General features: G+C 46.1%; 2 protein-coding genes across 6 annotated transcripts in view; both read left to right on the forward strand.

Annotated features, from left to right (window-relative positions):
* Positions 1 to 11728, forward strand: part of gstcd (glutathione S-transferase, C-terminal domain containing) — a 48389-nt gene extending 36661 nt beyond the window's left edge. The window contains exons 8-11 of one of the 2 annotated variants that reach the window (XR_012927354.1): positions 3029 to 3162; positions 6097 to 6127; positions 7754 to 8192; positions 8310 to 8379. Coding sequence is in view for 1 of the 2 variants with exons in the window: in XM_076031970.1 (XP_075888085.1) it covers positions 3029 to 3162; positions 6097 to 6127; positions 8310 to 8379; positions 9947 to 10137 (426 nt within the window). In the remaining variant the exon portion in view is untranslated. Of the gene's footprint in view, positions 1 to 3028; positions 3163 to 6096; positions 6128 to 7753; positions 8193 to 8309; positions 8380 to 9946 lie in introns of those variants that run through there. The other variant, XM_076031970.1, reaches the window with a different exon arrangement.
* A 4078-nt stretch (positions 11729 to 15806) lies between these two features.
* The window catches only part of npnta (nephronectin a), a 46920-nt gene continuing 38270 nt past the window's right edge, over positions 15807 to 24456 (forward strand). The window contains exons 1-2 of one of the 4 annotated variants that reach the window (XM_076032021.1): positions 15807 to 16276; positions 24109 to 24209. In XM_076032021.1, the coding sequence (XP_075888136.1) occupies positions 16206 to 16276; positions 24109 to 24209 (172 nt within the window). In that variant the 5' untranslated portion in view covers positions 15807 to 16205. The remainder of the gene's footprint in view (positions 16277 to 24108; positions 24210 to 24456) is intronic. The other 3 variants (XM_076032030.1, XM_076032039.1, XM_076032048.1) reach the window with 3 other exon arrangements.

Here is a 24456-nt window from a genome sequence, read left to right on the forward strand (position 1 = left end):
TCTGATGCGATTATTGAAAGACAGCCACCAACCAAAATGGTTTTTCTTCGCCCCAGCGGACAAGGTAATAAAGGAAAAGCTTTATGAATGGCCTTTGGTGGTGCGGACGCCTCATATTAGTTTACAACTTGCAGCTCGTGGGCTGGTGAACTGTGCAGGCTGCATAGGAAACGCAGACGGGCTACGGAAATAATTGTCGGCCTTGTGCTCATCCTCACCTCCCATTATCCGATTTTTAATTAGCATCTCATGTAACATATTGTCCTCTTATCACCCTAGCTCAAACTGAAAAAGAGGAGTAAAAAAATTCTGGCTATTGAATCCATTTTAAAATGCGTAAATTGCTCCAACCCATTTTCCGAGGTTTTTGTCCCCTCGTTGTTGTTGTTGTTGTTGTTGTTGTTGTTGTTATTGTGTGCATTCCATCTGCTTGTTCTGCTTTGTGTTTGCACTCAATCAGGGCTAAAGGTTGCGTAATGTAATTAGGATTTACCGCAGCATGACTAATGTGCATCATTAAGCAGCAAGGCAGGGAGTGACGGCGTTACTCCTCTAATTATTTCTGACTTCTTTTAAGATATGGGCGATTCAACATCCTGCACCCTTTGATAGGTACCTCCCCTTCTATCAGCAGTCTGAGGCGTGCTCTTAGGAGAGTATATGCCACCTTTGCTTGCTTTTTTACTTTAATGAGCTCAGCAGAGAAAATTAAGTGTCTTTTAGATTCAAGGCCATGGAGGTAAGTGATGTTAATTCCCCAGTTTTATTGCGTTGGCTTCTCACTTTACTGTGCCTCCTTGTGAATGTTTCTGATAGGGTCAAAGAATGTACATCTTTTTCTGTGTGAAATGCAAAAATTTCCCACTCAATGCTTCAAAGATCCTTGTGACACGAAAACAAAATAAATGGACTTTTCTCTAAGCCACTGCCTGGAACGTCCAAAATCCAATCCCACGTTAGCAATCACAACCATGTACCAGCAGGGCTGTCAAGCTTTCAGCAGAGGCTAATATGTCGAAGCAGCCTGCTTACTGAAGCTGCAAATCAGACTGCCGATACCCAAAGAGTTTGATGGTGGTCGTTGAATCTTTTCCTTTCCTGGAAAAAAAAAACAAAGAACCCAAGAGGAGTCAGATATGGATAATAAACAATTTCCTGTTTAATGTTACTCTCTGATCACAGGACAAACTTAGATTGGATTCGACAGGCTTCTACTCAAAATATCGTGCCCCCCCCCCCCAAAGAAAAAAGAAAAAAATCAGTTTCTGTTGCTGGGTGGCCTTTGTGATTCACATGACCACCCTCAACCACACACCAGTGTGTGTCTCTGTTAAAACAACCTATTTCTCTCGCCGTGTTAGGCAGAACCTTTTTGACAATCATTTCTAAATTGCCATGAACATAAGCCAGAGAGAAGAGGCAGTAAATCACATGACACGACCTCCGCAGTGAAAACGTGTCCGACTCTCTCCGAGTTGTGAAAGTTAAAAAATAAAACATCTGACAGGATGTGTCATTATTCTCTCAAACCTGGATGATCATGATCAGAAATATAAACAACAACAACAACAACAACAACAAAAGCCAAAACAAGTCAATGCAAGTCAAATAGCATCAGCAATCAGAGATCCGTGGTTACGAATTCCACACTTCACATATTGTTGCTATGTGACTTGAGGTGAGTGAATCCTGCATTGGTGAGCAATGCAAGCGTCATTCTCTTCAATCACAGAGTGCATCACTGAAAAATAGATACTGTGATTCAGTTGAATGGAATTGAATTGAATTGAATACATTTTTTGTCATTTGTTCATGAACAATGAAATTAAAAACAGGGCAATCCAATCGGTATCCCCTCATTCACAATAAATAAATAAAATACAATAAAAAATATAAAAATATATTTACAAACATTCAATCATCGAGCAGCGTTGAGTGCGTTTACTGCTGTAGGGTAGGTTCTGTTCCTCAGCCTGCCAACTTGTTCGAGCCTTGTTCGAAGCGTTGCGTGTTGTTGGCTTTTCCTTCTACTTGTCTCTGATTTCTTTCCTAGAAATTTGACATCAATTTCTCCAGAATACCATTTGTTGATATATTAAAAAAAAAAAAAAAAGAAAGGAAAAAAAGCGCAACAACTCCCAATTCAAAACCACTGTTGCAGAAGCCTGGACCTACAGAATTAACCAGGAGGGGGCGGAGCCAGGCGGAGAGCTATTTCCACACATTGCTCACGCCTTACGCCTTAGAAATGCCCCTCTCCCTCGTCACTTCACTGACTTTATGGGCGGCTTGTGTCCTCCCTGATATGTATGCAGCTGGAGCCAATGCTGCACTGTCCCGGCCGCCTCGTCTGATTTCTGCCCTGTGCCACTGCTGCCAAGGCAACGCTCGCTTTAGTCAGACTGCTTGGCGCCAAGTGACAACTCTTTGGGGTGAAGACAATGGGAGCCGGGAAGCAGATGCACCAGTCGGACGGGGGTTAATTCGAGAGAGCCCCACTGTCACGGCAGTCTGACACTAATGTTTATATCCCGGCCTGGTGCAGAGAATCCATCAAGCCAGGGTACGCTTGAGAGAATATCATCCGTTTTACCATCCAATAATAAGCTATTTTGTTGTGATTGCAATATAATTCTGCAGACGGGCTCGGAGAAACACAACTGGAGATGAGTGGTATTGAGTTCCTAGTCGCCTCCTTCTCCTCCTCTTCCTCCTCCGCGCACATTCAGTCATCGGGAGTCCCGCTGCATCCGTGCCTCCTCTTCCATAACGCCAATGAATCTCACCGGCCATTGTCCTCTGCAACGGCAAGAACCCAGACGGGGCTAAACAGCGGCAGCCGCTCTCAGGCAATCAGCGAGTGCACGCTGTCAAGAGCTCTCACCTGCGATATTACCGCGGAAAGCTCAATTTTTCATTCGCAGCGGGAGGAAATGTCGAGCCTTGTGGTTTTTTTCTTTTTCACTGTTCAGTTATTTATTTATTTATTTTTTACATTCCCCTCTTCCCACTACCCCCCCCCACTCAGGTCGCCCTGCACGCGTGCGGCGTTGCGACCGACATGGTCATGGAGCACTGCGTCCAGGCGGGAGCTGCCTTCGTCATCAGCCCCTGTTGCTATGGCTTCATCCAGAACGCAATCAAGTTCACCTTTCCTAAGAGGTTTGTGTACCTGCAGGTCATGCCGCTGCGTCACCTCTCCCGGAGGTTGCGCCGCTGTAAATGCTTCTGCCCTTTTTGCTTCCACGCTAACCCATCTGCTCACTGTAGGTCAGGCCTTCTACCACGTGCTTCCGTCAGATTATTTTTTTCCTCCCTGTTTCTCTCACAGTCATTAACACTTTATCTTGCGCACACACACACACACACACACACACACACACACACACACACACACACACACACAAACTGTTGTCAACACCCACCTCAAAGACATACACACACACCCTTCACTTGATTCCTTCACCGCCCTCTCCTGTTTTTCAATCTCAGCCTTCTCTTCTCTCAGCAACAGAGAGCAGGAGTCTTTGTGTTTTAGATGTATTTGAAAAAAGCAGCCATAAGAGGGAACGTTTCTGGTGTTTTGAGTCAATGGATGAAATGTTCCAATGAAGCGGCAGCTCTGAAAACTGCTTTGAGTTCATAGGTTGCTGTCTCCGCATATGTGGGGGAAAAGAAAAAGGAAAAAGTGAGAAGCTTTCGACAATCATTTTGAGAACCCGTTGCCACGGCGGCAACTCTGTTGACGAATGGCTGAGTAATGCCTCAGGAATCGTAGCAGGATTGTTTGCTGTGCCTCCAAGACTTAAAACAAAAAAAAAGAAACAAAAAAAAAAAAATGTTGCTGCGCTGATTTATTGCCCGAGCTACCAGGACGCTGCGATCACCAGCCGTTTTAAGACGGAGATACCCATTGTAAAGTTTGAGAGAAATTATAGTGCTATCAGGCTGTTTTTGGCAGGAGAGCTCCAGCCATGTCAGGACATGTAGGCCTGCTGCGGTGTAGGAGCGTTGAGGGGGACGCCTCTGGGACTCCCAAACATACTGTCTCTCTAGAACCCCTCTTAAAGGGCTAATCCTTCTACTTAAGGTATAGTTGTATTCAGATTTTCTTCCCCACAAGTTGACAATTTGTTGGCAGCAGTCGTTGGTTTGTTTTCCGAACCTCGAGTGCTCATGAATTTAAAGGTCCCGTAATTAGTCAGTGTATTTTTTATCAGTAGCTGTGTTTCCATTACAGTTTTTATTTAGGTTTTGAGCAATTATAGGTGTAATGGAAAGGCAGCTATTTTTTGACTGGATTCCACTTTAATGAGAAAAGCCATCTTTTGAAGCCCTCTGTGACCACATTCAGGCTACCTCATCTTTGTCCCCTTCAACGCTTGGGAAAGGTTTGTATGTGTCAACAAGCAGTTAAAACAGAGTTTTTTTGTTTGTTTGTTTTTGCAGAAGGCTGTAACCAGACGGCCAAATATGTAGTTAGGAATGTTAACTCCTTGGTGTCTTTTGAAGAGTTGGTCTTTCAGGGCTGCTGCACAGCTCGGGGTAATAAAAGATAAGGATCTGATATCTGTTTATAATGATTTATGTGTCTTTGAAAAAAGGGGCTTCAAAAAAAAATCCTCTTTAAAAATGATAACGAGGCTCCATCAAGTTAACTTTAAAAAGTTAACTACTAGAATCAAAGCGTATAAGAACAGATATTGTCTGACCCACCATAATAAACGCAGTCGCTACGTGCGATACGTGTCGGCTCGGTGGATTTTAATCAACGCTGCGCTCCCTGCAGCGCCTGCCTCTTCCGTAGCGAGTGTGCAGCTGCACGACGCACTAGGTCTGAGAGTGGCTGCAGCGGGACGGTGGGAGAGGACTCCCTCTCTGGCTGCAGTCTGGCCGAAACAGTCGGAACACTGCCTAGGTCATAACAAAACATAAATAAATAAAAATAAATTGGCGCGCTGCTCAGAATTGGCACGCGTTGGGGAAACGAGCGGCGCGCACATCAAACGCCGCCGTTAAAAGCGTTCCCTCGCAACATAATGAGATTAACCCTGTGCACGTTAATTAAATCTTAAATGAGATGGTGCTGCGTTCAGAGGAGGCAGAAAATGCTGAGGGGAAGTCGACCAGCAGCCAGCAGGGAGAAGATTTCTCACCTTTGCGTCCAGGCTGGGCCGTAAACATGGAGCCGTAATAGGCTGACGTTTGTGCTCGGCGTTGATATCTAGGAGTTTTTTTCAGACATTTTGCCAATTTCACAGCTCCTCCATTAAGCTGCTGTAAAATATTGAAGACGGGCTCATTAAAAAAAATAAAAAAAAAAAGCCCCTGCTGGCGCTGAAATGGAGAACAGGCATCTGTCTTTCCGCAGGGGAGGTGCACACAAGGGGCCCACACACCTGACTGTGTCAGTCTGACACTTTGAGTCTCCTCCCCTTTCGCCCCTGCGGTCATGTTCCAGGTATCGTGCAGGTGTACACATTCCTGCCACTTTGAAACTGAACAGGTCGTTTCGTTAGAGACTCAAGCCGTTAAACTTTTCTCTCCCCGTGGCCCGACTGGCCTCCTTCACCTCCACCTGACCTTCCTTCTGTTAACCTTTGATCAGCTTTAACCTCTAAGTTTAGCCATCGTGATCTTCCCTCGTCTGAGAAAACCACCAACTGTTTTGTTTTGTTTTGTTTTACTGGGTTTATAAGTTGGTTGATCTTTGAGAGGGCGGCACAGTCGCCTCACAACAAAAGGTTGTCGGTTTCATTCCCATCTGGGTTCCGCCATAGACATGCACGCTCGGTTAATTGGCAGTTCCACAGTGTCTACAGGTGCCTTCACCCTGACACAGCTGGGTCAGGTTCCTGGCAGCCCTCAGTGCAGGATAAGCATTGGTAGAAAAAAGTCATGATTTCAGAGTCAATGCATGTTGTGTTTGTCTATTATCCCTTGTATTTGCTTAACAGTGTGTTTCCTTGATTAATTAGCAAAAATCTGCACGAGCAAAGACCTAAGTTTCATGCATTTATTATCTCACTCATTTGCATTTTGTTACACAGTATTTCCTGCATTTATTTTATTTGCGTGTGTGTATGTGTGTTACAGCAAACGATTCCGGGAGACTCTGACGCATAAGGTAGGTTTTATTTATTTATTTATTTTTTAAAGTCCCTCTGTTTCATCTATTATTCATCTGCACTCGGGCAAAATATCAAGTGCAGCATACTGGATTAAAGCATTTTCTGTGGATTGTGTTTTTCCCGTGGAGTTCGCTCGCTGCATATCGAAAGGCTTTTTCTCTCTTTTTTTGTGGGTCACTTTATTTTAAACATGATGTTCATTATAGTGCTGCATATTCTGTTTCATTTTCAGTTGGTTCCTCTCTAATTGCATTTTAGTTAAGACGCTGCTGACTGCACAGATGTGCATGAGGGTTTTTTTTGGGGGGTGTGGGGGCAGGGGGGAGGAGTGGGGATTTGTTTTAAAGCAATAATCGTGTATTGCCGGACAAGATTACACGGAAACCAAGTCGTCAGACTTCCAATTAAACACCCCGCCGGCAAACAGCAGATGAACAGCCAGACGGGTGAGGAACGTGACAGTTCCGGTCTATTTATCGCTCAGCCCTGGATTGTGGGAGGGCCCATCCCACCGTGATGTATGGCACCTGTCAGCACCCCTGGGGGGGAAAGTCTGTGCAAAAAAGTTGCTGCGGGTCCCTGTCATGGCAACCTCAGGAGTGAGCGTGTCACAACATCAGCCCACCTTCAACTTCTTTTGCTGTGGAAAAAGCCGTTGCTGTTTTTTCTCCTCCCCTCTGCCCCCGCCTAAGAAATGTGGCTGAAAGGGCGCAGAGGTGGGCAGTTGCACTGCTCTGTGGAAGTGATTTTTGAGCAGAGGAAGTTGGAATTCCAAAAAGTGTTCCAAAGGGAGCTAAACATTGTATCTGCATAGTGGTGAAGACTTTGTAATCTGTTTAATCATGCGGGAAAATGATCTTACGTTACCTTCGTGAACCCTAAATCCCTCTGCCTTTCTACAACAGAAAGAGAGCCAATACTGGCTGGAGCTGGAGCTGTCGTGTACAGTAATATAAATATATTTCTTTTATGACAAAGCATTTAATGCAGGTAATTTATTCCCTTGTTGTGGGAAAATGAAATGTTGTGGATGGAGTTCTCTTTTAGTTTGTTTTTTTTCCATGTCAGAAGCATTGTGGTCGTTATGGTAGCTGAGCAGGTAGAATCTCCAAGGCATAAATGTGTATTTTCTACATCACTTCATGCCAACCAATACCTGTAGATGTTGTACAGCGGGGTCTTTGAGTGCTAAAATGCCCTTGTTGAACACCGCCCACTTGTTAAGGATGTGCGCTGCCACATGCTGCAATGGCTGGAATTGATTCATTATATAGCAGCAGATCAAAGATTCCTCGGGGGCATCCTGGTTGACTGGATCCTCAAACTAAAGTCCATGTTAGTCAAACGAGATTGAAATTCCTTGTGCATACGCAGAGACACTTTTTAATGGTGCTTTTCGAAAGGTCAAGTTCAGCGGGTACAGCGGACGCCTCACGAAAGCGTTAGTCACAGGTGCAACTTCACTGGAAAAATCACTGCATTCAGTGATAACACAGCCATGTTTTCATCATAGTTGTTCATATAAACCTTTGCCATTTTCATGATGAGACCAAAGCTCAGGGAGAAGTTCCCTAAAGTTGTCTGAACTTCAGACGTTATTCATCCTGATCTTTTCTGTTCAGATTTTGTTCCATATAGTTTCCCCCCAAAAAAGAAAATCCCCAGTCTGCCATCTCGTGCAGCGTCCGTCAGTCACAATATAACGTGGAAAGTGTGTCTGATCGCCGTCTGATCCTTCTGTCAGACACATCACCGTCTCCAAGAGGCCTCAGGGACGTCGAATACATGCAGTTTGAATTTCCAAACATAAAGTTTTGTGATCTGCGGAGAATATTTTCTGCCCCTCGGCCAGTGAGTGTGTGTGTGTGTGTGTGTCTGTGTGTGTCTGTGTGTGTCTGTGTGTGTCTGTGTGTGTCTGTGTGTGTCTGTGTGTGTCTGTGTGTGTGTGTGTGTGTGTGTGTGTGTATGCTGATTCGTTCTCCTCTCAGCAGCTTTGAGTAGGAAAGGCAAATGTCAGGAAACGGATGTGGGTATATAGACGGAACAAATCCCTGCACGCCGGTGTGTGGTCGCATTACTGCTTTGACTGCTTCTAATAGAAATTTCACATTTCTGAACGATCACACGCGTGCATGTTTGGCAGTTTCGCTGTAACTAAAACTCTGCTTCTGTTTTCAGGAACATATGATCCTCTGTCGCTTCGCCGACCAAACCGCTGTCCAGCTCCCGGACGAAAGGAGACTCATTGGTACGACTTTGAAAAAAAAAAAAAAATTGCTTTTGAATGAGACTCTTTACGGCCAAAGAATGGATCTTGTCCTGATATATGTTGCTTTTTAAATCTCCGATCCCGGCAGCTCTTGCCTTGCCCTGCTTCATTAACTCCCGCTCGGTTTTCCTTTGAAGCATCTGAACGACAACTTCAGTGCGGGCGAGGCGCTTTCCGGTGTTTCTTCCAGTGCAACTGTCCTCCAAGCGTGAGAAACTCTCGCACGGCCATTTCTCCGGGGTGACAAAACAGCTGCGGCGAACAGCTGCCGAATCGCTCCCATCGGGTTTCGGAGGGAAGTCTTTTGTCGGACTCAAACCTCCAGGACTGCGCTGCAGCAATCTTTTTTTTCTTTTTTTTTTTTTTTTCCGTTCAGCCCCGTAAGGCTGTTACATTATGTCGAGGACTCTCCATTCCCTGATAGCTCTTCCAGCTTATCAAAGCTTCCCAGCGAAGAGGAGGCGTCTCCCTAATGCCTCGTCAGGATGAGGCCCTTTCATACGTACCTGACAGTTGCTGTCACGTCGGCTTCCACTCCATATCACTTACCAGGACGCAACCTCTCCCGCTAACATCCCCCTTAACCATGTTTGATCTGCTCTTCCCCCCGGAGCCGCGGCTCCGTGACCGCGTCTGGCAGACCAAAGCACGCATCCTCGCGTCTGCCGGATGCCACCCACCTATTGATGCATAACGCATCTGAGCTCTGTTTTTTTTTTGTCGTTTTTTTTTTTTTCCTCAAACAAACAGATGATCACCAGCGCGGGAAATAAACGGAATCTGTCGGCTGTAGATTCTAAACATAAAGGAAACGAGCAGAACCTGCTATTATGTCAGCCGGCGCCGTGGCCGCGCAACGTACGCCGTTCCATTGTTGCCCGTCTGAAGCGTCGACCTGTTTGTATTCACTCAGATGTGGAAGAATAAACAGCGCGCATGCATGCACACACTCACACTAGCACACACACACTCACACTAGCACACACACACACACACACACACACACACACACGCACACACACGCAGACGGGTGCAGATAAACAACTGCTTCAGGTTGCCAGAGCAGCTTCAGCACTCCTGCAAAACTTCTCGACTAAAGATATTCCCTTCATCTGGAGGTGCTGGGCTTCTGTTTTCCAACAGCATTTTCCTCTTTTTCCTCTGTTTTATGTGAGTTTGAAATGTGTCAGGTTGTCAAGCTAATATTATCATTTAAAGGGGCAGTACGTGAGTTTTCACTGCTTGAGAGTGCAGCTGGGCGCGGCATGTAAACCAAAAGCAAAGGGGCTTCGTGATCGAGGTCCTCTCGAGTAGACAAAGTAGAGCTTCGCATACCAAATTTTATTACCTTATATCTGACGATGATTAAAATGGTAGAACAGATCTGCAGTTCATCTACAGTAGCCCCCTGTTGTTACTGTTGTTGCAATCCAAATGTTGTACAATTGAAAAAAAGAGACTGCTGTTGCGACTCTTGTAAGAACCAATGAATAAAAACAACCTGACTAATTAAAAAAATATTTTGCTTCTGTTGCGACCCCTGCAGGTAAAAAGTGCATGGGCTTGGTGGACCTGGACCGCTCGTGGGGGGCAGAGGCTTATGGGTACTCGGTGCGAGTCATGACCATGGAGCCTGAAAGCTGCTCGCCAAAGAACAACATGCTGGTTGGAAAGCCCGTGGAAGAGAGCGACCAGAGAGTCGACGCTGACCAGCTGGGGGCACCGGTGAATAATTAGGAGTCCAAACATAGCAGCACAGCAGGACCTGCAGGACTTTGCCTTGCTTTGATAAAGGACACTGTCTGGAGCCTCTAATCAGGCTTTCCCTCATTGACTTTTTTAAATCCAACCATTTTTTTTTCTTTTTAAACTTTGTTTTCATTTAAATCCTAAAAATGTGTTATTTTCCCAGATAATTCCAGATTATTTACCCTAACCAAAAGGCTGTAATTGCTGTGGACTGGCTTTCCAGGAGGAACCCACCTTGGCACTAATTATTTAGTTCTCGCTCGGCGTCCAAAAACAAGCTTTCGTCTTTCACCAGCTGCTCTGATGGGCTCCTCCTTAAACTGTGTGATCAGTCTGTCGGCGTAAACAGAAGCAGCGGGAACGACACACCACAATGCAAATCAACCACAGAGTACGTCCCGCACGCTGGGCCCTCGAACACGGTCCCCCTCACACAGCCTTCTGTAGTCGGGCTTTGGCAGTCTGCTTCCTCCCGGCAGGCAGGTTGGCTGAGAAAGAAACAAAAATCACAGGCTGACCGAAGTCACACGACGAAGGAGGAGAAGCTGGATCCAAACCCGCATCGCATAAAAACGCAGCCGCCTATTATTGCTCATGAAGAATGGATGCGAGAGGGGCATTCTCTGATATGTTCAGGGGCATGAATATTTCATGATGCCGGCGGAAAGGTCAGTCCGCTTGATTATTTGCGAGGCGTTCACAGCCGAGTGACTGAGTTTCGAAGTCGACGCGTTCTCGCAGCGTCCCGACTGCTGCTGCGATTGTTTAGGGAAACTGATTTGCGGCGTGATCACCTCTGGCAGCGCGTTGGTCCTGCTGGAGGGATGGGGGTGAGGCGGCGGGGGGGTGGAGGGTGTGTCGGATGAGAGGGGTGCCGCCTTTTTCCCAACGTCTCATCAGAATTCAGCGGGTGCACTCGATCCGCCCCTGGGTGAACGGCCATGGACGCGGCTCCTTTCAAAGGGAGGAGGGGGGCTGAGGGGGGTTCATGCTCACGGCCCCAAATGAGCAAACGAGGCGGAGGCACAGCAGGGGGGCTGACGGAGGGCAGTGCTACCTAGAGGTTCGCTGGAGAGCAGGGCGCACCTCACTAACGCTTTCCACGCCTCTGTGGGCTCAGTGAACGCCACACGGACGGAAAAACATCCATCCGTTGCCTCTCTTCAAGGCTCCACTTTGCAGCAGATGTGAGCTAAAATACAGTGTTCTGAAAATCAACCCTATGTGATGTCATAAAGGGCGGTGGGACCTCTCCTAGCTGGTTTTTGCACCCACATGTGGACAGTCCAGCAAACCAGTGATTTTGGCAGAACGCTCAGGGGAGCGAGGTTTGCAGGAGCCTGTAAACAGAGGGCTAAATATACTGTTGCCTGAAGATCATTAGATTGTTTCTTTTTCATTGCTGTTTTTGATTAATAGTGTGATGGTGCTCCACAGGAGTCCAGTCTGAAAAATTTGAAAATGCCCAAAATAAGGAGCTTAATTTTGTTTGCTGAGTGCAACTGGGAAACATGACAAAAAGGATGGATAATGACGACGCAGTTCCAATAATAAAGTTTTAACATTTTTTCTTTCCAAATTTCCTCATTCTTTTCTCGTCCTTTTCTATTTTTCACTTCCTAATAATGTTTACTGTTTTCCAAGATGCCTCTCATTTGAGGTTTTTAGCGCTGATGGCCTATTTTTTCCTGTTTATTTTTAACTCCTGCCTTTTGTAGCTTACCGTGTGCTCAGACTGCGTAATGACTTGCCCACCGCCCACGTTACGGTAAGTTCACCAAGTCATCAACAAACATTTGTTTATCAGTGGATTGTTTTTGTTTTCCACACAGCGGGTACTTTGGTTAGATGTGTTTCTTTTTTTGATATTCTGAACACCAGGTAAAAAAAATCCTGAGGTCTCTTATTGACTTAAGCCTAACTCCTAACAGGGAGGATTCCCTGAAAATAGTTGTGGAGGTGATGGTGAATAACTTTGGCTGCTACCGACCAGGGCAAGTTGACTTTAAAATGTTGTTTTTTTTTTCTTCAGTTATTAACCAAACGTGTGTAATTGGTGTGTTAAAGTGAATCCCCAGTTTTGAAGTAATTCCTCTTGGAGCCGTTAGTTGTTTATTGAACTGAACCTAAATCGTCCTCAGAAATATTTCAGACTTGCTGAGAAGAATCATTTAAGGCAAGATCCTACTTGTATCTGCTGAGCCCATGTATTTTGTATAGTAGGTAAAGTGATCCTTGGAATGCACATCAGCTAGTGTGCCCATAGCTTTTATTCTGTTAAAAAAAAAAGTATGTGCTGCAAAATGAACGTGACGCCCTCGCTGTGACAGTGTCCATTGCACTCTCTCTCTCTGTGAAGGGGAACAAGCAGAGTGGTACAGGACAGGAAGTGTAAAGTTGTCTGGGATAATTACAACACACTGTGGCCCAGCCTGCTGGAGCTCATCCTCTAACTTGCTGTGGGGCTGCTTATCAACAGCGATCAATAGGTTTTACGCCCTCTCACCTTGGGTTGTTCACTCCTGTTGCTGTATACACTCTCTGCCTAATGACTGTGTGACTGCTAGTCCCATTTTCTCCTCAGAAACTATGGGGTGGTCCTCGAGGACCCTTGAATGAAGTTGTCTCTGAGAGGTGTGCTGTACTTCTTGAGTCAGACGATTCCACGCAGACGCTGCAGACTGCAAGTTCAATAACAAAAAAATAACGGCAAATACTTTGACGTTGGTCCGTATTTGACTCAAGGTGATTTCAAGGTTGTCTTGTTTGTCTTGAGAAGTGTCTCTTCTATTTACAATTTCAATGAGTCCTACTCTCCAACCCCTCATTTGACCCCTTCCCTCCTTGGTCACTTCTACGTGCTTCCCTTTCAGGTGTAGGATGCTGCAACATACAACTACAAGTCCTACAACTACGTTTGTATACAGGGACATATGTAGCAAATTATATGGGTTAGTTAAAGTGTTTGGTTGCCAAGGCCGTTGAAACCAACATTTTACAAGGGAGGTTTGGCTGTAAATAGAAGAAGCAAGTGAAGCGACACGCACATCAGAATAAGCAAATGCAAGCCAGAATGGCTGCTACTAAAGAAACCAGCGTGGAATGCTGCAGTAGGAACTCTGTATGGCATTTTGACATTAGAAACAGAATGTAAAAAGAACCTTGGAAGATTTTCTCGGTGGGCAAGATGCTTTTTCATTTAATCCCAGCAAAGTTGAAAAAGTTTAGAGAAAGTTTAGAAAGGTAAGCGAAACACCAAGAGTGCATTGTCGTCGCCGCCACAGGGAGGTAATGCATACAGTCCCCTCATCCAACCCCTCCCCCCTCTCCTCCAACACACACACACACACACACACACACCAAAAAGAAAGCCTCAAGCTGTTGCTGGCCAGCTGGTTGTAAAAACAAACAAACAATACAAGATTGATCCACTTTGAACGTGAGAGAAAGTTTGCCCAATCATTCTTCAAGTTCATTTTTTGAAATCACCTGCCCTGACTACATAATTTCTCTTGGCTATTTACCATATGGATGTATTAAAAAAAGAAAAAAAAAAATCAAATCAAATCCTGCTCACATGTCATCTGGGCCGTCAGGTTTAATCTACATTGCAGACACATGAAATTTTCGCTGTCATTTTGACAAGAATTTCACAACACACCGCCACCTGCTGTTGATGAGAATGCAGAAAAGCCTCATCTCAAATTTAAGTAGTGTGGGCTCAAATCCAATTTTTTGCCAACTTGCAACTTTCCAGGCCTTGTTAGTGACTTAAATTGTCAAACGCGTCAAGTAGTGAATCTAGTGACTTCTGCTGGTCTTCGCGAGAATGTTGGCGCTGACAGCAATTTTTAGCAATAAGGTGATGCAAAGGTTCATATGCAGTTCAGGTCCTTAACTAGCTGCGGTGCTGCCATGAGCTCTCCCCAGTCTCAGAGCACTCTGCTCACCTCGCTGCAGCTCAGACCAGCAGCACTCCAGGGCTGCCAAGGAATCACGCACGTTCAGGCCAGAATCACGACACTTGGTCTTTTCATTAAATTTGAAGTCTTACTCTGTCTTTTTCTGTAGAATGCTGTTTTACAAACAGTCATTGAGTCTTGAGATTATTTTGAAAAGTGATATTTTCACTGTAAAATTGAATTCCATCGTCAAGCTCTTTCTGCTTGATCAACTGTTTTGAACAAATCATGATATAAAGTTGTTGTTTTTTAATCCACATCAACAGAAAAATATGTCTAGTTGTTTTGTTTTTTTTGTCCTTTTTGCTGTTTGCAATCTATGTGTAACGTATATTGTACACATGTGCAAGTGGCTTGTTTTGCAAATTACCAGTGAAGTCATCTAACCTTTTTAGGACAATCGGTTGCTGCTATTTTTGGGCTGAAGAGTGGCAGCCCAAAATGAACACTTTTAATTTCAACTTCTTCAACAATGAGCTGCAAATTTTAAACGTTCAGTAAAAGTGGTAATCTGCTTTTATCACAGATAAACCAAACTTCTGTTTGACGATTAACTCATTAATCTCATGTGTGGATGCTTCGAGTACAGTCACAAGCTAATGCATGCTAATGCTACATTTTGCTCAGTTTTTATGGGACATTTTCAGTGTGAGAATATCACTCCTCATTTTTCAGACTTCTATTACTGCACTTCATGAATACGTAGTATGTCATTTCCAACACCCCTCATAGCTTATCAGCTATAAGCCCATTATCTGAAATCTCCTGACCTGCAAGAATCCCATGTCATGCCGATATCACAAGTAGGTCTCCACTGAACCTTTTATAGTTGCATTGATTTTAGTTTAACACACATACTCTTGGTCAAGGGAAAACAAAAATGATTTTCCAAATGGCGTATAGTCCTGATTTTCCAGGTCACACATGAACTCGATGTGACTAACATCACAATCAAAAACAACTGACATATCCCCAATCGACTGATTAAAGACCTCCATTCCACGGCAGAGATTGATCCTGGTTCGAGCTCAACAAGGCGAACAGGGGCCCTGTCGCTGGCGTCAAAACCCCCATCACATCCATCTCCTGCTCCATGAGCGGGAAAAGTCCCAAGACCATTTCCCGCTGCATCATTACCGTAAAATTGTTTCACCGCTGGCCAATACTGAGGAGGCAGTTGGATTGTCACGCATCACGATTGTTTTTCAGAAGAATGCTTCCAACGGCAGCCCCTGAAAGGAAGTTACAGTCACTACTTGGCGCCACATAATTACAGCGCGGGATTAGAGGCAATCTGAGGATTTTGCCCCTTCATGCTTCATATTTTAGAGGTGATGTTTGATAGGAAAATTACATGCAACACGGGAGGAGGAGCGTGGGGAAAATAAAATAAACAAAACACGCATCTGACACGGCCTGTGTGGCTGCAATTAGTGTATTACAAGATTGCACCGTCGTGCACGACAAAATGTACTAAGCGGTCGACTGATGAAACCTCGTTTTTGGAATGTCGCGCCTTTCACCTAATCCCTCAATAACTGGATAATTTCTTGATCCCACTGTCTGCGCTGGGCAACGCAGATCATCTACCTGGGTGGGCGATGATGCACCTGCGTGCCTCGGCAGGCTGCGTGCAGCTCGTTAAGTGCGCTTTTGCGGAGCATGCGCGTTAACGAGCTGCATCTGGAGACTCCAGTTGGCTGTGCACAGGTCATGACGCTCAGCTCCGGAGCAGCAGCAGCAGCAGCAGCAGCAGCAGCCCTGAGGGGGAAAGTAGTGCGCGGTTCGGCGCGGTGGCTGCTGCTTGTTCCTGGAGATCATCCGGCGATACGCCGCCGCTGCTGCTGCTGATTTGCGCACTGAAACTTGCGAGGAGGGAGAGTGAGGAGGGAGCTGTGCGCACAAATAGCACCGCTGCCTCCCAAAGCGGTGGACCGCTTCCACTTCCACCCGCCAGCAGCTCCGTCCATTCTGCTCACCTTCACCTTCTAACCCGCGGTAACCACCGTCTCCTCCGCGCTTCGTGGCTGCTTGGATTTACGGAGAAGAAGGAGGAGGAGGAGGAGGAGAAGAAGCGGAACCCAAACCCGAATCATGGATCTGTGGATAAAGTTGCTGTTGTTGTGCAGCTGCTGCCTCGGCGCAAGTGCCGACTACGACGGCAGGTGAGGGCACATGGTTCTACTTTTGTCCGAGCGCATCTATCGGGCACTTGTTTGGCGCGCGAGAGAGCACGTTGTTACACTGTTTACACGCGTTTAAAACAAGAAAAAGAAAAGAGAGGCAAACGATAGAACCCGCCCCAGACAGCGCGCTGCTTGCCTGACTCGCGCCGACATCAGAGTGATTGCGAAGTGGTGTGACACCAACATCGCCGGCGGTTCGTGTTCCAACAGGACGCCGGTGAAATATGCGAGGAGTCGGAGCAGCGGTGGAGACGCGCCAGGGCTCAAAAGGCGGGCGCGCTTAGGGGATTTCTAGTCCGCGTGTCAGTGCGTCGGAGATGAAACGTGATGGATTATTATCACATTTATTATAATTTACCCTTAACTCTGAGCCGGTCCTGTAGAACAGGCTCTAAAGACATTAGGTCTTCTAGTGTGTAAAGTGGGAGAGAAAAGAAATCAGTCATGTTCCCTGGAGGAGAAGTCACACTTTACCAAGGGAAGTTTCACAGTTGAGGATTAGTGTTTAAAAAAAAGAAAAAAAAAAAAAATCAGCACCGGTTCCTGTCACACTGACAGAAAAACAAAAAACAAAAACGGATTTCTTGGCTTTCCGGAGCTCTGACTAAAAAAAATTTGACTGAGGTCCAACCAACAAACAGAGGATCCGGGGCCAGTATCCCTCCTCCTCCTCCAGCTGAGTGCAGCCAGCCACTGCTCACTATCCTGCCTCCCAGTCAGACCAGGCCCTGACACTGGGGTCGTCCTCTGGTTCAAATGGAGGGAAACCTTTTGAAGATTAGTACAGGTATAATTGTTGCTGAGCCAGTGCATGTGCATCTCAAACAGCCCATTCAGGGTGAGTGAATTTCTACCCGCCTGTGGATAGACTTTGACGTCTCAGACTCTGTTCACCTCCTCTGGGCTTTCTGCTGCAGTTACAAGTTTGAAAAGAAGCAGGTTTAAAAAAAAAAAAAAAAAAAAAAGTGTGTGTGTACGTGTGTGTTAGAGAGAATGAGCGTAAGGCCACTGCGTTTAGCAATCAAGACATTTTTTTTCACTAATTTTCCATGGCTAACATTAGCGTGACAGGCTATGATTTCACGAGATGAAAATATTTAACGTTTAATTTACGCATCGCCTTTGTGCCATAATAATATACATCAACCGAGCAGCAGAATATTGCACATTATTAACGTCCCCCTGCTGATGGAGTGGCCTGTCACCGTGGCCATAATTTGCCAATTTTTATGGTTATAAACTCAGCCGGGTTCCAATCTCTGCTTCAATATTAATTCGTACGGGAGGAAATCCCATGAGGCCCAGCACGGGCGAAAAGGAAAAAAAAAGTCATTTATTAGCCAGTCGCCCTCGTTTATTGCAATTTAGAGAGCATTATAAGCTTATCCATAGGCCTGAAGGGTCCTTCACGGGTATCAGTGGCACCATCAATTCATTCCCCGCACAAAAAGTCACCATGCCAGCAAATTGAGCCCTAAAAAATGTATGGTGGCTTTCATTGTTATGATGTTTCTTTGTTGAAACGCACACTCCTGTTGATCTTCTCCTCTACAGTTCACTGCAGCCAAGTAACACATACCAGACGTCCTGTGTAATCAGAAGTTTTGTGGACTCCAGCGAACATTTTGTTGGTGGATTTGAAAGACAGAAAGAGTTTTAATTTGCAGATTTAAGTGTTTATTTATATTTGTATTATGGTATTTGTTTTCCTGCTGCAAGCACAGTGCGGTTGGGTGCACAAGTATCTTTACTGTTGCTTTGGAGTAGCACCTGCTCCAATGAAGTCACCCTCGTTGTCTTGGCAATATGTAGGATTGTATTGAAACCTGTTGTCAATGTTTGTGTGCGGTTGCTACACACCTAGAGTGGTCTAACTTTACCTCGGCATCGTTAGAACCTCTCCCTATCATTTCTTTGTTTTTTGTTTTTTAATTTAAACTGTCTTGCTGTTTCTGAAATAGCATATCGGACGCCCCCTGAGCTTTTCATTTACAGTTGAAAATGGTTTCGCTTGAGAAATAAAGTTAATTCTCCTCCGTTGGAGGACGGAGCAGAGGAGCAAGGACGTCCGCAGTAACCCCCACCCCCACCAAAACTCAGTTTACTTGCATTTTTTTCAGCACGGCCACAGTAGAGCCACCGGCTTTAACAGGCTGCACGCTGACACCTCATGACATTGAAACAAACCAGAACCACATGAGGACGATTCAGGTAACAGATGCCAAGTGAGTGACAGGAGATGGGTGAGGAGTTGGGACAGCCGGAGGGAGTCTGAAGGTTCGCCGCTGCTCATCTGCATCAAGAGGAGCCAGCTGAGGTGACTGGGACACCCCATTAGGATGCCTGTTACACAGCCGCCTCCAGGGTCCCCAGGCGAGCCCAGTTGGGAGGTGGACCCTAAACTGGCTAATGGGATTATTTTTCCCATCTGGATGGGGATGTCAATATAGAGCAACTCAATCACAGAGTGGAAAGTATATCCAGGGAAACACCGTCCGCAGGCGCGGCAGGGAGAATAGCAAGAGGCTGTTTGGAGATTTCATCTTGTTTCATTTCAAAAGTCAAAAGTTCAGAAGTGAATGCGTACCTTGAGTCGAGTCTGTAGTTATTTGTGAGGCTGTGATCGCAGTGTTGAACCCTGCAAATGGGAATCAATCTGCAATCTGCCGCACTTGTAAAGAGGTGAAGACGCTTGAAAATACTGAAAATTTTCTTCTTTTTTTGTCGTTTTCCTGCCACCACTCACAAGGCAGCCAATAGGAGCAGCATTCTGGACACATCGTCACTGGCAGCAGATGGTGATGTTTGTAGGGGACACCAGCAAAATAAGATAGATGGAGGTCACTGATAAAACATTTCAATAAAATTGAAATTTAATGAAGAAATTGTCTCTTCAAATGTAAATACGGTTCATTTTGCCAGTGTCAGAATTGTCCATTCACATAATAGTTCAGGTGAATGCAGGTTTTAGCAGGATGAACTAATCAGCACTGGGACGTGTCTTCCCTCGCTGGGCCGAGAGCATCAGCCTTGTGTCTGCTGTTGTTTACACATTTGTGTTTGCACCTTTGCAACTGGACAGGCGTGACTTGTTTGCTGGTGCAGGGCAGCAACCACACTAATAGCAGGCCAGCGGGGACATTGAGTCAATGGCAGGGACTCATCCTCACTGAAGCAAGCAGATGAAATGTAAAGATGTCTGACACTGTTGGCGTTTTAATGTGACAAATCTGCACAGTGTTGCCTTTATTGCTACAGTTTAGATTACTGGCAGATACCAGATAAGTCCAGTGCATGCTGGATTTACTTGAGGAGGAAAATAATGGTGTTTTATTTTCTGATGTTTTTATCTAGACCAAAATAATATCCGCAAAGTAAAACAAAAACATGACAGCAGCATTATATCAGTAGCTGACCTGTCCTGTCCTATAATAGTGACATCAACACCCATGTTTTTCAGAGGCATGTCTGCACAGCGTAGAAGGTGCAACAACGTTTTTTTTTATCAGTGTTTTTAACAGCGCCGTCTTACATCGAAGTTGTTTTTATTTTTACCGCCCCTCGTTAAATACCTTACGATGTGTGTGGAAAATAAAAAGCACTCAGACTTTTAGGGCCTGCCGGATTCTTCCCTCAACGTCAGCTATTTGTCAATATCCCACGTGGTGGCCCAGCGTTAATGTGATAATCTTGGCAGCCGACGCGCTGATCTGGCAGCGCACGTGTCTCATTAAGGTGAGAGACACACTTGGATAGTTTTGCGCCGCTCGGGGCCTTCAGCTGAGCTCGGCAGGTCAGGGCAGGCGGCGGGGAGGAGGAGGCGACCAAGTGCAGGAGTCGGCCTGGGTTTTCTTTTACTTTTTCTGTGTGAGAGAAAATCCATGAAACACTGGCAAATCACTGATGGGTAAAATGGACTAAAATCACTTTGGCTCCCCAGAGAGGCCCTCACCTGCTCATAGATTTTTGGTGGCGCGTGATGTTCCTCTCTGAGTGGAGGATCGGCAACTCCTCTTCGTCGGGGGGGGGGCGAGGGAAACATTAGTAAAACAGTGCGGTAAAAGGTTGGACGAGTCCACCGTGTATATCAGCTCCACCGAGAGAGACAGCGAGGGAGCGAGGGAGCGAGCGAGCTCCTGTCTGACGGTCCACGCCTGAGAGGACGTGTCACGCCGCGTGCGTGAAGGGTAATAATTATCTGCTTGACTTCCTCCGAGGCTCAGCGCAATTTAGGATCATTACTGAGAGCCTTGAAGTAATAAATACAGGTGCCCGCGCTCATTCGATATGTCAGCTTCTCCGTTCGCCGCAATATCACCGGGGACGCCCTGCTTTTCCTTCTCTTTCCGGGCAGACGGGGGGGATGAAGAAGGGTGGGGTGGGGAGTTGGGGTCACCTTCGCAGCCGTCGTTTTATCGGAAGTCGGCGTCGGCGTCGGCGGAGTCTTGTTTTTTTTTCAGGACGTTGGTAGATGTTGCGGGGACGATGTGTTTGACGTGTTTGGCAGGAGATGTGATGGAACAGGGAGCTGAAGGGAGCGCGCAGCTGCCGCCGGCTAAATTTGGCTCGGTTGGGAGGGTGGATGGAAGGGTAGAGAGGAGTGCACGTTCATACGTGCGCGCTCGTGCCTTCTATTTTTCACCAACTTCTCATCACTCCGCTAAACGAACCTCCCCACAGAATCGTTTTGCCCACCACCCACCGGCAGCTGGCAGGGGTTCGAGCTCCGTGTCTTTCTCCTCACAGTCTTTGTGAGCGCTCAATGGCAAACACCTGGTCTCTCACCCGTGTCACGCGCAATCCACGCGGGTGTATTTATTTGTTTCTCGTGACTTTCACGCCCCGCCGCGCTCTCGTTGTCTGCCAAATCTGTGGGGTTTGTCTCCGTTTGAAAGAGCTGCTTCCTCCGTTTCTGTGAATTGTTTAAAATGTAGAAGCAATTTTCACCTTGTTCTGTTATTTGAGGCCCAAAAGTTTCCAGAAATGCCAGTTGGGGCAGAATTCCAATTAAACCTGATCAAAAGGTAACATTCTTAAGGGGTTGTTATACCAACAGCCGGCGGTTTCAAATTCCCCGATCTTCACATTTCGCCGTTCTGATAGTCAGTGGTGTGGATCCCTGGTGTTTTTGTAAACCACAAATTAGCAACAAACCACATTTTCTGTTTCTTTGTTTTGTTTTGTTTTTTGGGGGCCATTAAATGTGTGGGATCAACCTCCCACCTTCAGCGGCTCAGGTTCCTAACTTGAACCCTTAACAGGTTGTCACCTGCTGAATCTTCTCCTGTTCCCTTCAGGGCTGACCACAGCCAATCGCCTGCTTCATCCAACCCTGAGCTCTGCATCTTCTTCCCTCCTCCGGGAAGGTCCAAGCTCAGCAATATGTTCACTGTCCCTCCTCTGTGCACACCCAAATCCTGCCAGTCTATTTCCGAAACATGAAAAAACTCCAGATTTGGAGCAGAAACGCCAGCTGGCCATGCTGTCAAATGTCGATATTATTTAATTGCTAGCTGAGGTTGTCTGATGGTCTTTTGAAAGGTGTCAGCGTTGTCCCCAATCAAGTGATGTTTGCCTCTGGCAGAGCTCTTCTTTTTTAGCCATTCTGTTTTGCATGTTGAGAAGTTTATGGTATCTGCATGTGTGCGGTAGAGAGTGAAAGAGGGGGCATTTGTCAGAACAGAAGCATCTCATCCTCCTCCTCCTCCCTGTTATGTTATTTTTTCGTTTTTGTTTTTTTTTTCCTATTTTAGCTGTCCTCTCTCATCCTTCTCTTCCCCCATTGTTGCTATTGTTTCATCTCCTCTGCTCTCATCTGCTCTCCTCTCCCTGCCTAACCACATTTTGTCTTGCCGGTGTGGTCGACAAACACTTTTGCTGGATCTGCCACTCTCACTTAGCATCCATCTGTGTTTTTTTTTTCCTCCCTTTTTTTTTTGCACTCCCTTTCCTGATGAGGTGATTGGCAGCGGAGGCAGGCATTAGCATCTCCTCATGCTGGCACGTAGACGCTAACGGGGGCTAGCAGCCAGCCCTGGTGGCGATGGATGTGCAGCGAATGCTGAGCAACAACTCGCTCTTTCATGGAGGCACAAAGCGGCAGATCTTTTGTTTTAGGGGAACAATGTCGAGAGACTTCTCTTCGAAAAGGTCTGAGCCTTCTGCACTGATCCGCACAGAAAGCACACGCATTCGATACTTCTTGTCCAAACAGCGGCGTTAAGTGTTTAAAGGAAAAAGGATTTTTTTTTTTTCTCTTTCTCTTCACCCCAAAGTAAAAGTCACAGGCTTGGCCTTTCCACCCTCTCTGAATCATTTATTACTTCTTTAGACTCAAGTTCAAATCTCTGGGCCAGGCTCCTCAAAGCATGAGGCCTGGATTTTTCAGCCGTTTCCTTAAATGGTCTCATTCCTTCTTTCTATTCTCTCCGTAAATGTGGCGAGCGGTGCTACAGATAAAAAAGGTAATCCGCGTGCACCGTCTGCCAACAGGCTATTTCTTGCTTCGAGCAGACTGAAACATGGCACAACCAAAACATCCCGTCGCAATTTTTCTTGGAGGAGCTATGGCGCTTTGAAGGGAACTCCTTTTGAGCTCTTGCACAGTTAAAGGGACGATATTATCTCCCGTCATCGTGAAACGTCCGACAGCTTCTTGAAACTAATTTGTCTTTAGAATAGACGAGGTTGAAGGGATGTTGAAGGGTGGAATTGTATAGATGCTTATTTTTAATATTTCTTTCAAGGGTTTAGTAGCGTTTCTGCAAGGTCCCTGTGCAACAAAACACACAAACAGGACTTAGAACACATAAGGCGTGAATGCATCTGCTAATCTGTCTCACAAGCCTCATATTGAGGGGTAATGTGCTTTTCTTACTGCACACCAGCGGTGCACTGATACGAGCTGGAAGCTGAATTCAAATCGGATCTGGCAGGCTTACAACACGGGCCTTCTGTTTGACATCGAGCGGGCCGACATGATCTGATGCGCTTTCACTTTTATTTCTGCAACACAAAAGGAAGTGCGCTTCAGGGAAACGGAAAAAAAAAACAGCAGCACGGCGAGAAAAGATAATGTTTTTTTTTCGTTTTTTTTTTTTTTTTCCAACCTCAATCGCACTCCTTCGTCTCCAGTTCAGTAAAATTTGATTTGCAGGAGGGGGGAAAAAATCTTAGGTGTCGTATTTACAAGACCATATAAAGGGTTTATTTAACATGGCAAACACTTTCCGCCTGCAGCTTTTCAAGTGTTACTTTCTCCTGCCGCCCTCCAACATATTCAGTGCTAAAATGGAGCTCTTGAAATGATTAAGGAAGTGGGAAAGCATACGACTGGAAGGTGTCACAAGAGGATGGGAAAAAACACACTTTTCTGATAGTCATAAGACAGCTTAAGGCTTTTTCCAGCTCTTTCTAAAAAAATTAATAAATAAAAATGCAAGGACAAAAAAATGTAAGTGTTTTACTCTCACTATAAAGCCACGCGCAAGTGCCCAAGTTGTAGTCCTCCAGTGCAATCACAGAGCTTTCCAACATCAACACAGATTAGTCAAGCCATTTTTATTTAGACAAATCTGAAAACACACACACACACACACACACACACATAAACACACACACTCACACAAGTCAGCCCAAAGGGTGGCACAGTACGCCACAGACGTCGCTGGCGCCGCTCCGTCACCCCGATTCAGACGAGGAAACGAAGCGAGTTGTGTAAATGCCTCAATCCAAACGAGAGAGGAGCCCTTTCTTTTCATTGAGACATTCCGAAATTGCCCGTGAAACTAATTGTGTCATCCCCTTCGCAGGTGGCCGCGGCAGATGGCTTCCTCCAATGGCCTGTGTCGGTACGGTGCCAGGGTGGACTGCTGCTGGGGCTGGACGCGTCGTTCCTGGGGTCACTGCCAGCGTGAGTGCCATCATGCCTGCTGCTGCTGCTGCTGCTGCTGCTGCTGCCGCCGCCGCCGCTGCTGCTGCTGCTGGGTGTGGGCCAGGGCTAACAAGGTTGCAGGGTGTCAAGCTGCGGTCCAACTTCAAAAAAAAAAAAAAAAAGGACACGCTGTAACGCTGTGGCGGGCGTCAGAAGTTTGAGAGGAGAAAAAAACAGCTAATGAACACCTGAGGTTGTCGCAGAGGGAATAGCGGGCTGGTTGAGG

The sequence above is a fragment of the Nelusetta ayraudi genome, unplaced genomic scaffold, assembly GCF_046127955.1.
Source record: "Nelusetta ayraudi isolate G7.1 ecotype Tasmania unplaced genomic scaffold, CSIRO-AGI_Nayr_v1 ptg000004l, whole genome shotgun sequence".
Classification (NCBI taxonomy): Eukaryota; Metazoa; Chordata; class Actinopteri; order Tetraodontiformes; family Monacanthidae; genus Nelusetta; species Nelusetta ayraudi.